The 18823-nt window shown below is 36.4% G+C and overlaps 1 protein-coding gene across 3 annotated transcripts in view; it reads right to left on the reverse strand.

Annotated features, from left to right (window-relative positions):
• Tmtc2 (transmembrane O-mannosyltransferase targeting cadherins 2) overlaps window positions 1–18823 on the reverse strand; it is a 381379-nt gene that overhangs the window by 64396 nt on the left and 298160 nt on the right. For all 3 annotated transcript variants that reach the window (XM_076920115.1, XM_076920113.1, XM_076920114.1), the window contains one exon: window positions 2191–2305. In XM_076920115.1, coding sequence (XP_076776230.1) covers window positions 2191–2305 — 115 coding nt within the window. The remainder of the gene's footprint in view (window positions 1–2190; window positions 2306–18823) is intronic.

The raw sequence follows: 18823 nt of genomic DNA on the forward strand, positions 1-18823 counted from the left end.
CTCCTCATTGAGTTACAGTCCCTCAGAACCTTCTTCATAACCTTCTCAATTGGTAGCAATGTCCAGGAAAATTTTATGTAGCTTTCTGCTTTACAGCTTGATGAGATACAAGTATTTACTATGTGTTGTATTAATCAGTGTGTGTGTGTGTGTGTGTGTGTTCTAATACTAACAATCTTATAGTGGGCTTCCATGAATACATCTTGAATTTCTGGCAGTGACCTTCTATGTAGAGAAAATGTCTTGTGGGTGAAAGCATTTAGGTTGAGTAAGATGAATTGGCCTACAGATGCACACTTCCCCAGCCTCACAGGTGCTAATTGTGACTAAGAACCCAGCATTTTATTCAGAAAGCACACCATATCAGCACTATAGTTTCAGATTAAGATGTGATTTGTAAAAAGTCATCGGTATCCTTACAATGAAGATGCTTTCACTGGGTATCCTCTTTATTGTAAGCATACTGACAACAAAATTGATTCTTAGTTCCTATCTGTACATGTCATTTTTCCTTGTTTCTTTTTCAGAGTCTCCTCTGGGCTAGGCTGGCCTTGAACTCTAAATGAAGGCATGGATGACCTTCAACTTCTGATTGCACTGTCTCAACCTCCAGAATGTTGGGATTACAGTCACTCACCAGTATATCTTGCTTTTATGCGGTCCTGGGTATTGAACCAGGGTCTTTGTGCATTCTAGTCAAGTACAGTATCAAATGTACCACATCCACCACACCCGGGTATTAAATTTCTTTGGTTCACTAAATAAGAAGTATCTTAGGGCTGCTAACATTAATACTGAGAAATCTAATCATATCTACATAACTCTTGAACCAATGTACTTAAAACTATTAAAAACCCCAGGAAGAGGATACTGTCTTAATACAACACAATACAATTTCAATCTTAATTTGTCACTGAAATTATTTAAAATATTTGCTTTAAGTATTTGTTTTTTGGAGGTCAGCGATAAACAGATTATGTGATCATAAAATTACCACATGAATGAAAATTTTGATGATGAGACTCATAAACTGTATCTCGATTCCAGTGATGAGAATACAAACCTACACATGCCATATTTACAGACACGCACACGCACACACACACACACACACACACACACAGAGGTCCAAGTGTACAGCATGACTAATAGACTCTAGCAATGTCAATATACTGACTGTGAGTATGTACCATAGTTTTGGAAGGCATTGCCACTGGGGTAACTGGATAAATGCGACAGGATATTTCTTTATACTTCTTACTCTTCCATGTCAATCTATGACGATTTCAATAAGAACTTAATGGCAAGTTAATGGTACTCCCTGCTTTATATGTGAACATATTTATTTGTGGTGAAGATTGTGCATGAAAATTTTACTTGTGGACAACATTCAATAAATCACATTGGTGGTGATTTAATGGGGGGGGGGGAGGGAATTCAGTGAGCATATGGACAAAAGCCATACCTTTCAATTAACAAAAGCTATTCTTTAAATTGTTTGAGTCTCTGAGTTTCTTCCTTTCATCTAAAACAACCCTTTTGGAGTCACTAACCTCTTTTTAATCTTAATATTCACAATAAAAATAGTTAACCTTTTCTTTTTTTAATTCAAGGTTTTGCTACTGTTGTAATTAGCTTTTGAAATACCTCTTCTGAATGCAAGATTTAATGGTCTAACAATGTATCTCTTCAAGACATCAATAATGCCGATTACAGAGTCATTTTAAGTATTTTATATATCTTAAGTATATTTGTATTTGATAATTGCTCCCACGATCACACACATTAAGAGATATCCCCATGTCCCATTCAGTAATGCTTCTTATAATAACACAAATACAGGGACACATTTGATTAATTGATGTAACATTTCTGTTTGGGGAACATTTAATTAGACAGCTATTAAAGTTACATTTATAATTTTCCTTTTGTAATAACTTCTAGAGGGAAGGGAAAAAGGTGGGTAGGAACATCTCAATAATTTTGTGGACGCTGAGAGCTCATCTTCCCTCCACAGTGGGCACGCAGATTATAATGAACCAAGTAGTTCTTATTAATTTTTAGCTTGTTATGTAGTATGATTCACTTTTAAAATGCAGGCTATGATGGTGCAGTAGGGAAATTAATATAATGGATTGCTTTCTTCAAACCAGAGCATCATTTGTGGAAGCTACAGAAACAAAACCTCACCTTAGCATGTGGGCAGCGTTGAAGACGACATCAAACTCTGTACTGTCCAGCTCAGCTGCTTTTTTTGCCATCTCGGCTGCTTCTGTGAGGCGAGATTCTTCTAGGAGAAACTGGCCTGCAAAGTAAAGGAAGCGAGCGTCACTCAAAAAAGTAAGAACTATTTGTAGTAATAGATACGTGTGGCAGAAACAGTGTTCTGAAGCCAAATTTTAATGCAAGTTTTATTTAGGCATATTTTACATGCTTTTCCCATAATTACAGGGTATCGCAAAGAGTCTAAATTTCCATGTGCTAAAATTATTTTTCTTAAATAGGAAAGTTCTATAATCTATTCAAGCAGGAAGCAAAATGAGGAAAGGGTAAGGCTGGATGGGGGAAGGGGAGAGGAGAGGGAGGGACTGAGAGAATGGAGAAGCTGTGGTCAGGATATAAAATATATATATATATATATATATATATATATCCCATCACAGATATAGGCAAGCAGACAAGTATATCTATTATGAGATAATAATTTTTTTTCTGAATTGTTATCAGGACATAAGAAAGGCAGACTTGGCAATAAATCAGTCTGAATTACACTGAGCAATGAAAGGAGGCTAAATATTAACAAGCTCGCATTTTTGATCCTATTTCAGATCAGCATTGCAAGAGTGGACTGTTGCAGCTAATGCCACATATTTCCTTAAAACCATCGCTCAGGAATTATGTAATGAAAGCCTACAAACTTTGCTATACTGGTTTATAAACTGCCACATAAAACATGTCAAAATTTAAGTCTATCTATATGCAAATAGAGACAAGCAACTTTTTGAAAGAGGAGGATTTCTCCACAGAAATACTAACTTAAGCACGGTTTAAGATAGATTAAAGTTAACAGGAAGTCAAAGGATGGATCATCTATGTTCAAGCCGTCTATGCACCTGAAGACTTGTGATTTTATGCAATAGTGATCATTTGATTTGTGCAGATTCCGGGGAGATCAAAGATTTGATATTATCAACTAATTATAGACATGATTATAAAGTCAAGAACTAGAAGTAAAATCAGAAAATAAAACATTTAAAGGGCAAATGCTCAGGTAGCTGTTAAAAAGCACACTGTCAAGGGTTTAATAATGATTCCCGATGTTAACATAAAATACCTGTCATAAAATAAAAAAAAAAATAAGAAAGTTTTCACAACTTATAACAAAAGCCACTACATCATTGAAATATTTTATAAAGTTCAACTATTAAAAATAAACTAGCATTTGTGTAATGGTAAATTTAGTTACTGGCCATGGTGGTTGGATACCTGGATTTCTTAGCACTTGGGAGGCTGAAGTAGTAGGATTATCAACTTAAGCTTATGTGGCAAGACTGTGCTTTAAAGTCATTTAAAGGGAAAGACTTCAAAAAAATTATACATAGCAAACATATTACTCAAAAATTTCCTGTATATACATAGAGGGAAAGAACAGAGGAGATTTAAGAACATCAAAAAGCACAAAACAAGAATTATATCATCTGCACATAATGAAAAATATATCCTCATGTATGTCATTAAACAGGAACCAGGCTAAATAACTTTCACTTAGTTATGCTTATCAGAGTTTGTAATAAATTAAGATAAAGTACTAATTGCTATATACTCTCAAAACAATATTTAATTAAATAAATGCATAATGAGTATATTAATTATTTATGTAACGTTGACACTATGTGCAAATAGATAACTGCTAAGTTTTATTCTTCCAGGCAACCAACTCTGAACTATAGCATGCATTAATACACAGGAAAACACAGCTATTAACTGAACAATGAAAGATACTTTCTCATAACTCTAAATGGGAGAAAAATGAAAGGGAATACATTAACCTTGCTGAAAAACAGACAGGAAAGAAAGAGGGAAACAGAGAGGTGATCAGCCAGATTTGATAAACACAGGGAAATTCAGTAGTACAAAGGCTCAGTTCATGAACCATGCTGTAGCTAACGCCCTTCGAGCTTTATGAACACACACATTGTTAGTGTACACCAACCACAAATTGAAACAACATACTATTGTGTGAACTCAAATATTCCCTGTACTGTTATGTAATAATATTCAGCTTCAAATGATTTTGTCATACAAACTTGTCCTTTGTAAACTATTTACAAAGTCCAAACACTAACTAAAATGTATAATCTTAGCCATATAAAGGTTGTCTTTTTTAAAATTCCCATTTGAACATTTCATGCTAGGATATATCCATGTTAACATTCAGAAATAGTATCACAAACTACTGGCTCTGTATTTTTTATAATCCTGCCCATTCTTTTCTCCACAGACCATACATCCCAAAAGCCCACCAACAGTATTCTGATAATACAGAAGCATAAATTATTTAATGTGAATAATTAGAATTTTCAATTTAATTTGAATACCTGAAGTGAAAACGAGTCTGTTATAAGATCATGTCTTTGGAATACTGCCCGGCATGGATGGAGATTCAGGTAGCAAACATTTTACACACACACACACACACACACACACACACACACACACACACACACACACACACACGTGTGCACGACCACAAAGATAAAATAAAGGTATAGCAGGCTTCCTTCAAATAATTATGCAAGCAATCTCAAACAACACGTGTTTCGTGGCATAATAGCAAAATTTCCTGGTAACACCTATCGATCCTACTCCATCTATGGCTCTTCAGACAGGCAGCTTTGGTGATTACTGCTCCTAATACACTGTGAACCAAATACTCCAAAGCTTCAGCTGCCGTGCAGTTATCCACTGCTTCTAAGATCCTTTTCTTCCCCAGAACATCCCACCCTCTATGCTTTCTCGACTGCTAAGGCTTATCTCACACCAATCTCTAGTTCCCTTTTGCTTACTTACTGTTGTTAAATTTCTTTGATTTTTATGTCCTAAATAGATTTTTCTCATGGAAGCCTTCTTTGACAAGTTTCCAGTGGTTGCAAGAATTCCTTATGATTTCTGTTCACTGTAATCTAATTTAGCATAAAAACCAAAGCATTTCAAAGAGTTTAAGAGACTGATATTAATTATTCTGGGACAAAAGTGAGCACCAGAATTGCCCCCATATGGCTGCCCCAGTTACAAGGGGAGAATATACTAACCCTCTCACCTTCAGCACAACCGGGAAGTGAAGCATTACCAAAACACTATTCTGGATCCCACTCCTGGCACAGGAGTGATAACAGCAGTGGGAAAGACATAGGTGCTCTTCCCTGAAGAACTTCTCTTGAGTCCACCAAGGTGGCTACTGGAGCTTAAACTTAATGAGGAAGGCATTCATCTCAATAGGTCTATCTACCATGGTAAATTTGACAAAGACTAGAAAGTATACATTCCCACCTGCTCTGTAGTGCATATCAGAACCATCACCACCCCCATCTTCCATCCCCAGGAAGCTTCACATGCATGAGTCTGAGACATGAGACTTCCATTAGCAACTGGTCCACAATGGATGCTGATGCTGCTAGGATATGTCCAGACTTTGAGAACCAGCATGTTACAGTAAAACAAAGTTTTTCTATCATACTAAGGATTGATCGAGGCAAAAAATAACTTACACTTGGAAATAATCCCTCTATTATGGGACATAATGACCCAAGTATAAGTACAAATAGAAAGATACATATATATATGAACACTATAGGCAATGAAAGTATGCTTAATTTCAATAAGAATAAAGGCAACACATTCTAATGTCATTTCTTGTCTATATACAGTATATGTATTATATATATATTTCTGTATATATATATGTATAACTGTATATATATATTTCTGTATATATATAACTGTATATATATTTCTATATATATAACTGTATATATATATTTCTGTATATATATAACTGTATATATATTTCTATATATGTATAACTGTATATATATATTTCTGTATATATATGTATACCATATATACATATATATGTACTGTACATATCCAAAAATATATGTATACTATTTATATACAGATGCTTTGTATTTGATAATTTAGTAGAAATGCAAGTAAAATGTACACATGCACACACACACACACACACACACACACACACACAAACACACAAAACCCTTTCAGAAAATGCATGTTATTCTCATGTGTGTATTCTTGCTACCACATTTTTACTTATTTGATTTATAAGTTGCCTTACCAAGGTTAACAATTCTCATTTTCCATCCCTGTCTAAAATCAAAGGAAGGGGAGACAAAGGGAAATGTAAAACCAAGTTGAGGAAAAGTCATTGTGCACAGAGAAAAGAGAAGATTGGAGAGAAAGCAGTCTCTAGAGATCCCGAGACAAAGACTGTAAATCACAGCACTGACTAACATAAGATGAAAGAAAAGCCACTGCCTACCCAAGTGTCAATGATTTTAGTGTAGGAATTGTCCTGTTTCCTCTTTGAATATTTCTCTCATGTGCTGATCCATTTAAATTACTTAGTATATTTTCACCAAATTTTTAATATGACAAGCTTATGAAGATCAATCATTAATTCCTGGGTTTCAAAAGCTCCTGTGAAATAGACATTGGTAAAAATGAAAGCTGGCTGTAAGGCTCATGATCAAATGCTGCTTTGAATAACCTCTAGGTACAAACTCCCTAAATTAATTGGAACTGGCATTTTGTACTAAATTGCGACAAAAAATTTACTTTTAAGATCAATTCAACTAAACTAATGACCTAAAACAATATGTGCTGGGTGTCACGATGACACAATTAGTTTTAGGAAAAACAGTCTAACTTTCAGATATGTTCTGAAGGAAATGAAAATTTTCATCGACGGAAATAAACCACAACATTTACATTAAAGAAGTTGTTTAAGATGAAGATGGCATATGGTCCTTGGAATACATACAGAATCATTTAATCCCTTACTGATGCCACCCTGTATCCAAGCATGATCTCATTGTAAATTAGTGCACTAAGCTCTTAAGTTATACCCAAGTTTCTGCCGCTGATTCTACAGAAGATCCTTCAAATATCAACTAAATGAAGATTCAATTGTATCGTTTCATAACTGATTGAGGCATCCTTCAACTGGCCTGCACATTTTAGTTTTACCATCTCTACCCTCTTTTACCTTACTGTTCATTTAACACAGAGAAAGATAAAGTTCCCTGCTCCAGGATCTTTCCTGTACTCTTTCCTCCGGCAGAATCATACTATGTCATCTCTAACCCTTGGCTCAGCTTATCTCCTAGAAAAGGAGTATTTAAATGAATGCATGTTCAATGACATAACTAAATGGATGAATGACCCACCTTTGTGACAGATGCTTTATCTTCCATAGTAGTTTTGAAAGGCTGTCTATGTTAAATGGTCACAGACATGGCGATAGCACAATTTCATTAGAGATGGTCTATGAATATTCTGTGTTGAATGCAGGCAATAAAATGTCACGGGTTTGCGATCTCTGATGATTCCTTTAGATCATAACAAAGTAGTCTAGACTTGGTTATGACTTAAAATGTATCTTAGATCCAAAACAGTTTAAACTCGGCAATGTATCTTACCTGTAGTGTAGTGTTAGAAAAAGAAAATTCAATAGTCTGGGAACAGAAAGAAAATAATCTGAAAACACAAGAAAGTCTTTCCCATAGGTTTGTTAGTCCAAGAAATCTACAGTGTGCCTACTGCACGTAAGCTGATCAGCAATACTCAGAGAGGAGGGGCTGGTCAAAGGTAAATACCTACTAGAAATGGAAGAAAATGAGCAGACAGTTTGACATGCAAATAGGAAGGGGTGGGACAACGTAGCAAAGGCTCAAAGCATAGTCTTTAGTTGGAGCCCATTATTTTGTTTGGTTTTTTGTTCAACTATTAATTTTAAAAGCGGAAACAAAGAGGAAAGGGCAAAAGTCATAAAGACTTCACCAAAAGGATACAGCGTTACTACCAGCATCCAGACTGTGATAAAACACGGCCATCATTCCATTCCACTGGCGGCCACGTGCACCTCGGGATTTTTTTTTTTTTTTTTTTGGTTCAGATTTTGAAAATGGGGAGAGAACAGGTGGAAATATTCAGGTTCACTGGCTGTACTGACATCTAGTGGTAACACAATGAGTGGGCAGAGGGAACTGAGGCAAGGAAGACTTTCATGGTGGTCTTTCTACTAGGAAAGGAAAGAAATGCAGCTCTGCTGAGAGACGGTTGCCACTGACATAGGGCTCAGGATTTAGATTAACCGTCGAAAGGAGAAGTGGCTGCAAACGATGTTAATAGTGCGTGTTAATTAGGCCAATCAAAAATGTGGAGAGTTTTCTCTTTTGGAGCCTTGCCGAGCATCTTTCTAAGCCACCAGTTACCCTTTCATTTTAGATATGCCGTCACTCTTTAAAACCAACTGAACTATCCGTCTCTTTACTAGTTGTTTGCTTTGTTTATACGCTCTTGGCAGCCTGGCATAACAAAAGCTGTGTTTACAGAAGAAATGTGATCAATGTGCCATAGTCCCTGACCAAGACAATACTCGGGCCAGGTAATAGGAAAAGATGCCCGGGAGAACAATCTGGACACCATGCCATGAGGATGAGAGGGTCTGGATTTGTCCCTAGGTGAACATGAAGCCAGGAATCTGTCCTAAATTGGACATGTAACAAGCAAAATATCCAGTGCAAAAGTGATTAGAGAATCGGCTGGCCAGGGCCCTGCACTCGAGTGGAAAGAGGGTCAGAAAGGTGAAATACATTGCTGGATTAATGTCTCCCATGACTTTCGAAATGGGTTATGGCATGTCCAAAAACTAGTCATGTAGTTACGACTGTCTGGTGGGAAGTGGGGATTTGAGTGGCACAAGGAGATGAAAAGAGTTGAGACGAATGACAAATGGCAAGCGAGACGAAAGGGAGAGATTCCTATAATATGTTTAAACGGATTCAGTAGGGATCGAGTTGGACATAAAGAAAAGCAACAAGAACAGAAAGTAGAGGCCCAGGAAGAACTTTTTTTGATAATCTGCTATGCTCTATCTTCAGAAGATGGAGAAGAAGCATCACTAGACAAGGGGTCTAGCTTAAGCAATGAATACCAGAGGGGAGTAGCCTCATTTTGTTATGGAAGGGGTGCACTGAGGAGGACAAAGGGATCCTAAGGCACCTGCTACAGTCACTAAGAAAGTGACTAGACAATTCGCTTTTCCAGAAAATTACAGTTTTTATACTTTAGCGATACAGTTGCATGTTTATGATAGAATAAGTGAATCTAACAAGCCAGTAGCAGTCATCTTCCGGAAAGAGCCAGCTGCTGGTACTGCATGCCTTTAATTCCAGCACATAGGAGGCAGAGGCAGGTGAATCTCTTTGTTAGAGGCCAGCCTGGTCTACAGAGTGAGTTCCAGGCCTGAAAGGGCTATACTCATATGAAAACCATGTCTCTAAAACCAAAAACAAGCAAAAGCCAAACCAAACCAAAGCAAACAACAAACCAGCGGAAACCAAACAAACAAATAAACCAAACCAATCCAAACAAGGAGACTAGAACATAATCCAGGATAGCCAGAACCATGTTCATGAAAATCATCCTTAGATGGCTGTTGAATCTCATATCAAAATCCCCTAATCACTGTCCCAAATCCGCTGCTCTTCTTGCTTCCTAATCCAAAGCTTATCTTGCTTTTCTAGTTTCTTCAATCCCAATAAAAGGATGCTTCAAGAGAATGCCCCTACACAATGCTTAACTATACCTCTTAGCAAAGCTTGACCTGATAAAGCCTTTTAGTTACACAAAATCACAATGGATCACCCACTAAGGGGAAAATGGAAATAAGGAAGATTAAAAAGAAACACAAAACTGACTGAAGTCTTGTGTAGAGTTCCTCATTCATTCACATGCTAGGTAATGTTGCCTGACTGACCCTGCACGTGCTGCTTTGGATAGGGCTGAAATCTCGAGCTGGGTCACAGATGGATATAGTCAAGGTTCTTTGGTTCTGTGATACAGTTTCATCCATTTTCAAAAAGAGACCATCTTACTGTGTTCTGTGAGATGATAGATATGAATTCCTCAGTGTTCTAGTTTGTTCTGCCATGGTTGTGACAAGACACCATGACCAGAAGCAACCTGGGGAGGACAGGGTTTCCTTAGCTTATATATCTCGAGTCACACTCTATCAGGGAACATTAAGGCAGGAACCACAGCAGAGGTGGAACCTGGAGGCAGGAACTGAAGCCTGGACCATGGAGAAATGCTACTGAATGGCTCATTTTACTATGGCTTGCTCAGCTTGCTTTCCTACTCATCACAGAACCAGCATTCCAGGGATGGTATCATCCACAGTGATACAGTAACTACAGAAATGTTTTTTGGTGTGGTTTGTCCTGAGATATTCCCATGCAGGATCTCTCTTAATCCCTCAAAAGCCAGATACACCATGGAGCTGGTTCTGTCCACTTGACAGATAGAAAATGAAGTCACTAAACCATTTGTAAAGTCCCCAGATTTCGCTGCCACCTCCATATCAATCACCAATCAAAAAAAAAAAAAAATGCCCCACAAGCTTGCCTATGAGATGAATCTAATAGGGGCATTTCCTTAAGTGAAATTTCTTTTCTCAGATGACTATCTTCTGACAATCTGATAAAAAAAAATCTAATACACACAGAAAGTAATGCATTGTGAGTATGGTATGTACACAATTTGATAAAAAATGTTAATTAAATACACATTTGATGAACTCATCATGTAAACAATATTCAAAAGAGAAATCAATTAAAAACCTTTCTGCTATTCTTACTTTTAATACTATAACTTACAATTCATGTCTATTAAATACTTAATAACTGTTTGGTTACTGTAACTCTTCTGCTGTCTTTCCTATATAATACCAAAAAACCAGAAAGATGGTTATATGTTTGTATTTCTTGCATATTCCTTCAGGAATGTAACATACCTATTTTAGAAAAATTGAAAGAGATGTTAGAAATGAATCTATGTAGGGCACCTGCCTGGAGCCTGTCTTTTCTTCGTGATGTCTTTTGTCCCTCTCCCCCTCCCATACAGCTCAGGTTCTCCCCCTCCCATGATGACCTCAGATATGGCATCTCCCCTGGTGTTCTTGATTACACAGTAATAAGAGCTCCATGGTTTTCTCTTACATTATAATCTCAGTTTTCCCTGTGTGTATTACCACTAGGCACCTTGTAATTTTAGTGCCCACTATAAAAATCCCCAAGCCGATTTAAAAAGAAACACAGCAAGATTTGGTGGGTTGGGCCTGATGTCATCTTTAAATGTTATCCTCCTAGTTTGGTCATATGAGAGTTTTCCATATTGATGTAGGAAGTGATGGCTCCACAGCTGGCACAGGTAGCACTGTGATGTGTCCCTGGTGTGAGATGGCAGTGGGATTGGGGAAATTTCCACAATGGCTTTGTGACTTCAGTTCTTCACTCTGTTAAGTAGACAGAACCTCCTCCATGGTGTGTCTGCCTTTTGAGGGATTAACTGAGATGCTACATGAGACTTTCTCAAGACAAAGTACTCAGAAATATTTATGCAATTACTGTATTTTGAAGAGGTACTATATAATATATAACAATCAAAGGACTTGCCAGGCAGTGGTGGTGCATGCCTTTAATCCCAGCATTTGGGAGGCAGAGGCAGGCAGATTTCTGAGTTCAAGGCCAGCCTGGTCTACAGAGTGAGTTCCAGGACATCCAGGACTACACAGAGAAACCCTGTCTCAAAAACAACAACAACAAAAGGATTTAATTCATCATGAAAATTATTATTGAATGAAAATGCATTCTCTACTTATTTTTGTTTCGCTCTTAATAAACGTTTATGTTTTGAATGTGTATGTGTCTGTATCCATGCCTGTGTGCCTTATGTGGGTCTGTATGTGCACAAAAGGAGGCCAAGCTCCTATCTTTCCTCAAGGGTGATGCAAATGAGTTTTGTTTAAGTTGTAAACAAGTATTCTCACTGGCCCAGAGCTCACCAAGTTAGCTAGACTGTGTGCCTGGTCCACCAACTCACAGGAGTCTGCTTGTCTCTACCTCCCTAGTCCATGATTAAACATCAAAATACATCTTGGGTAGTTCTTTGCAAAATTCATTTATGATAATCATTATGTTAAATGCTTAATGCTAGCCCACGACTGTCTTTATTTATTTTTTTAAGTTAAATTTTATTTTAAATGTGGTTTCTCAGGATCAACCCTTGGTCCTCATGCTTTCTGTGCCATCGCCTCAGCCAAAATTTTACATCATAAAGCTTGTAGATTGAGTTCCCTGAGATAGATGTTGGCGACTATAATATTTTTTCTGCTATTGTTTTCTATACCATCTGAACCGCTACTGATAATAATTGTTTAAATGCTGAACAGTTTCTTTTTCCTTTATATACTTAAATAAAGAGCAAAGCCTTTAGCCCCTTAACTGCTACTTGCTGGGTGCTGTTCCTCGTTTCTGAGGTTTTAGTGTCATAGTGATAAGCCTGAACACCCTCTAGCCTCCAGCAAAATGATTATCAATCACCATATTAAGTATTGTGGCACCTTTGGAGGAAAAAGAAACCTGATTCTAATGGAGCTGACAAAAGTGGTGAGGAAGTAACAAATTGTAAAAAAAAAAAAACAATGACTTAATTACGATTATCCTTAAATAGAAATTGCTTAATTAAAATGTGTCAATCAGAAAGATAGGAACCCAAGGACAATATGACCAGTAGGACCCTGTTTTCTGCATCCTCAAAGTGAATATGAGGAGAAAATGAGAGAAGTGAGGGCCAACAATAGAGAACACTAAATAGAGAAGATAGTTGAGACAGACGGCATCACGTGTATTTGGGAGTCGTGAAGGAAAGACAGGGGAAATAATTAGCTGTGGCTCAAGAGAGCGAAGAAAATCCAAACTATGAGACAGCCAAAAATTAAATGAGTGTCCAATGAAGACCCTCAGGTGTGGAGATTACAAAATTGCTAGAAAAAAAAAATCAAGGTTTTCCAACTAGGAGAAGGCTGGCCATAGGTATTTCTGAAGCTGGGCATTAATTATTTTCTATACCCTTTAAACAGAGAAGTTTAGGAATTTAACAGCCATGATGACCTAGATTCTTAGGTGGCTGCATTGTCAGTATTAGAATCCTGGGAACATCCATATGCATGCATGTGTGTGTGTATGTATATATGTATGTATATCCATATATATATATATATATATATATATATCAATATATCATCTATCTAATGTTTGCTCCACTCACCCACACATCTGTCTGTCTGTCTATCTATCTATCTATCTATCTATCTATCTATCTATCTATCTATCATCTATCATTTATCTAATGCTTGCTCCACCCATCCATCCATCTATCTATCTATCTATCTATCTATCTATCTATCTATCAATGTATCTATCAAATACTTTAACCTATCAATTGTTTTCTGATTCTGAATCTATCATGATTATCTTCCCACCCCATGAGATTCACCCCTGTGATGTAGGAATGTACCAATGGAATATATCATTAATGGGTGAAAAGGATAGTTACTAGTCAAACAACTTCCCTATTCAGAATTTTCCAGTGTAATACTGGAGGACCAACCCTTCACTTCTCCGACTGTTTCCTGTATGATTCATAGTTCATTAGCTTTACTACTGTGTATGTATGTATGATTTGTATATGATCACAGACATGTGCCTGCCGCATCTCGTGCATGGAGGCCAGAGGACAAATTTTGGGAGTCAGGACTCTGCTTCCATTGTGAGGTCTGGGCATCCACCTCAGGTTACCAAGCTTGTTGTGTTGGAGCACTTTTCCTCATTGATCCACCACATTTGTCCTCTTTCTACTTTTAGATACAGAACACTGTGCTTTTGATTTGAACTTTGTTTTTTATATAGGATGATTGATGAAATATTTAAGTTTCATTTTAAGAAGAAAGCATGGGAGAAACTTGGTAAAAGAGTATGTTTGCTCTTTCCTCTAGGAGCACTGAAACAAGAGGAACTGTCTATTCACAATTAGCACCACGGGCAGATGGCAATCATGAGAGGACATCTTATGTGTGTTACTTCAGTTTTGGCCATTTTGGAAAAAGAGGAATATAAAAAATTAAATAATGATCTACATTTTGGTATTGCCCTGATTAAGCATCAAAATACATATTGGGTGGCTCTTTGCAAAATTCACTTATAATAATAATTATGTTAAATGCTTAATCTGAAACTGTAAGCAAGTCCCCAATTAAAATGCTTTTTTTTTTTTTTTTTTTTTTTGAAGAGGTGCCTTGGTCATGGTGTCTTTTCAAAGTAATGAAACACTGAATAAAACCTAGACCTAGTAGGTGCCTTAAATATATATACTAACAAGCTGGGCAGTGGTGGCGCACGCCTTTAATCCCAGCACTTGGGAGGCAGAGGCAGGTGGATTTCTGAGTTCAAGGCCAGCCTGGTCTACAGATTGAGTTCCAGGAAAGCCAGAGCTATACAGAGAAACCCTGTCTCAAAAAACAAACAAATGAACAAACAAACAAACAAAAACATACTAACATACTTTAGTCAAATCAAATTTGCTTCTATGTGCCCAAAGCACATATTTATAATGTATTTTATCTTATTACATGTCTTTTCTAAAGTATCATTTTTGAAGATTTGAAGAAGGAATTCTAATCGTGACCTTCATTCTTTTGGAAGACAATTCCTATTGGAGCCAAACGGATCCATGGGGATTCCTTGATCCATAACAAACATCACTCTGAAATTCATGAACCTAACTTTACTAAGATGCATCCCAAACATGGAACAAAAGATCATAAATATAATATATATGAATATAATGCTACACTATAGTTGATACCATAGTTTGAAATCTATTTTCTGCACCTCTATCATAACTAAAACATTGAGCTGAAATTTGGATAAAAACCAATATTTTATATGTTATTAAAGTGATAGAAATTTTAAATGCTGGAAAACATCTAAGAGTCAACATCAACTTTTAGATTTACAGTCCAGGACTATAATCCAAGTCTCTAATTCTCCTCCAAAGACTATGGAGGCCAACATTTAACTCTCTTTGAACCAATTTTATAAATGTTAAAATGAAACTTTAGTGAAACTGTAGTAAAACAAAATCTTCACTACAATTCCTTCCTTCAGACACAAAACCAATGGGTCTAAACTAGAAGGAAATGACAGTATATTCAGACGTCATCTTTTAATTACCAAAACGCGGCCAATATAAATTCCTGCAATTCAGTCTGCCCAGTCACAACTGAACTATATTTTCCAAATCACTCGTATCATTAACAACCAAACCAAAAGCACATAATTGCTCGAGAGAGTGGATTTCTCATAAAACGACAATCCACTCACTGACATTTGGAAGCATCTTAAAAAGTCTCCAATCACAAATCACATACATTTCATTTAAATATTTATTTTCGAGTTAAGGAATTGTTTTTATTCTTTCAATCTGTGGGTATAAACATCCTTAGGGAGAATGAAAAAAAATGTTTTTTTTTTCCAGCAGGTTGCCAAGGAACTGATATGAGAGACAATAAATTTTCTTGGATAAAAATAATGAAAATTCAAAGAGACCATCCTTTCAATAAGTTTTCAGTTCTAGCTGGAAACATTACTGGAAATTCAACAATACAGTAGGTATTGATGCCAGTAAAAAGAGAAAATAGAAATCTCTCACTCTTAATACAGAATTATCTAAAGGAGGGATAGTTTTAATGTATGTGCTTTCCTAATAACTCCCAATCCCAAAGTATCACCTCTTCCACAATACATAGCAATCACTCTCTAAAGACTTTTCCTTTGTGTACTTTAACATCTCTGTCTATCTTCTCAGTCTGGTCCATCCTAGCACTCGAAGAAGATACAGTCCTCAGCTTGTGTTTCAAAGCCTCATAGGTCTCTAATTAGTTCTTCTGCAGTTTCTTCTTCCACGTACTCATCTGGTTTCTTCAGCTAAAGCACAGGAGCTCGACTTCCTGGTTCTAAATATTCCCTTGTTCTTGCCTTGGACCTTTGAAAGTTCCAGTTGCCTTATTGACATTTAGGTCTTTAAATAGTTGGCATGGTCTTGGAGATCATAAGCATCTTCCACTCATAGAAGCATGGCATATCTAACCTCCCTAACACAGCCTAAACCTTCTACCTCTTCAACTTCTGAAGATGGCATCATAACGTTAACATCAAAGAATCTGATGATGAGACCAATGTCTTGTACCAAGTCAATACATCTTATAAAAACAAAACTGATCCTTCTCCAAGAATTTTAAATTAAGGGCCTAGCATGGTGGTACATACTGCCTTTAATCTCAGTACTCAGGAGGCAGAGACCAGTAGATCTCTGTGAGTTTGAGGCCAGCCAAGTCTACAGAGTGAGTTTCATGGAATCCAGGGCTACATAGAGATACCCAGCCTCAAATAGACAAACAAACAAACAAACACATACATACATGCATACATACATAAGTAAGTAAATATTAAGCTAAGTCACAACATTCATAGATTCTGTACATAAAGATCTACTGATAAAAATGTCTATTTGCCTATCTGATATAATGCCTAAGGATATTAAAGGAAAGAGAACATATGATATAAAAGGGAAACACCAAGTAATTGAGAGATGCAGAAGCTACTCAGCTACACTGAATTTGTTGAAACATCTTAATTCTTCCAGGCTTGACTCTGTTTGTTTGCAAAACAGAAGATTGATTCAAAATTAAATTAAAAATAATTTGCCAGTTTTATAAGTCAAATATTAATATCAAATCAATTTCTATTACAGGATTCTGGTACATTTGTCAATTACATACTTATATTAGACTATCTTTTAATGCCTTGTGTTAAGTCTTTCCAAAGTATAATTAAAAGCAGGAAAAAGACTGAATATTTTAAAGTTTCTTAAAATTATGTTGAATCATGCAATCTTCCTTCTCACAAAAAGGAAATATAGTTCTAATTATTTATATAACCCTCAAATTAAAAACATTCCAACAGAATTAAGAAAAACTCAGTTTTTTGTATAAACATTTATATTTTTGTTTTATATTTTTACATTTTTTTCTTTTTTTATTGAATATTATATTTACATTTCAGATTTTATCCCCTAACCCCCCTTCCTCCCACCACCCAGGAACCTCCTATCCCATCCCCCCTCCTCACGCTTCTATGAGGATGTTGCACAAACATTTAAAGATAGGAGTTATCACTATTTTTTAAGTGACATAATTTTTTTCTTGCACTTCCAGTGAACTAAATTCAAAGTAAGATTTCTGTGGGAGAAATAACAAAAACCTCAGGAGCATAATATGCCACAAAAGTGCCATGTTTTAAAAACACAATGTGAAAAGGAGAACTAGCCAGAGAAGACAGAGGGCAACTCTTAATATTAATACAACAGTGATTTTTTTTTTTCTTTTAGAAATTCTCAAGGAACCTGAAGTCAAATCTAGTTTCCTTTTCTTTTCCTTTGACAGTATTTGTGACTGGGCATCAGGTCTCACCTGTGCTAGCCAAGTGCTGCACCACTGAGCCACACCCCTGACCCTAAAAGTGACTTTTAATAATAGTCATGCAAATACATCAAGAGTAAGATGTAAAGTAATTCATTGTCAGGATTTACTACATGATGATATTGGAAATTAGCTCAGAAGATACAGGAAGCAGAACTAGTTTGAGAAAAAGGAAACGTAAGCAGAAAGGTATGAAACTGAACATCTATTTCCTAAAGTGCCCTGGCAACAGTCCTTCCATGCTCTAGCAAAATAATCATGGAACTAACTTGAAATTTCATAGCAGAACCCACAATACCCGAATTTCAAATATTTCATAAAGGAAAACCCATGAAAATAAAAAGAAATGCTGAGGCGGAGTTGAATTATCCAATGTTAACTTCATACAGTGGTAACAGATCAAAGGCACAGTAGATCATAGTATGATGCATGTTTTCACATCATGCATTATGCCAGAAACAGGTGTCACCAGCCTAGGTTCACAAGCATATACACATAACAACATACATGTAAAAAAAAAATACACTTGTGGTTGCCTCACTTTCAACCATATTATTATTTCCATTCTCAAATACTCCTGGCCATGACTGATTTTTGCTGGTTGGTTGTGTGTTTAGTTGGTTGGTTTGGTTTGATTTAATAGTTGACAACGTGGAGAAGGAATTAATACTATACAGGCATATTAGCTATATTTTCCATGGATGTAATTTCTGTCCACATTTAAATTTACTATGCGATAGTACCTAACACATTAAAGTCAACAGTGGTTATTTTTAAAAATCAATAATTTGTTCCCCAAGGGGTATGCTAAAGAATATGCTTAGTGTTCATGCTGTTGTTATTGATCATTGTCTGGTAGAAACAGACAACTTATCCCACACCAACCAACTGTATACTTTTTTTTTTGCTGTCTAAACATATGACTCACTATAATGATAGACTGTTGCATAAGCTCATTCTGAACTGATTACAGCCAAAGCTAAATGGTATGAGACAGGCATTTTTCAGACTCGTTATAGCTCATACTTGGCCTCACTCTTAGGCATTTACAGCCTGGTATACATTCATATCTTCCAGAAAGCAAGCCACTGAGGCCAAAATGTAAACTCCTAAAACATCAAGTTGGCATGGTCCGTGAGCAAT

Source organism: Arvicanthis niloticus, chromosome 22, assembly GCF_011762505.2.
Source record: "Arvicanthis niloticus isolate mArvNil1 chromosome 22, mArvNil1.pat.X, whole genome shotgun sequence".
Classification (NCBI taxonomy): domain Eukaryota; kingdom Metazoa; phylum Chordata; class Mammalia; order Rodentia; family Muridae; genus Arvicanthis; species Arvicanthis niloticus.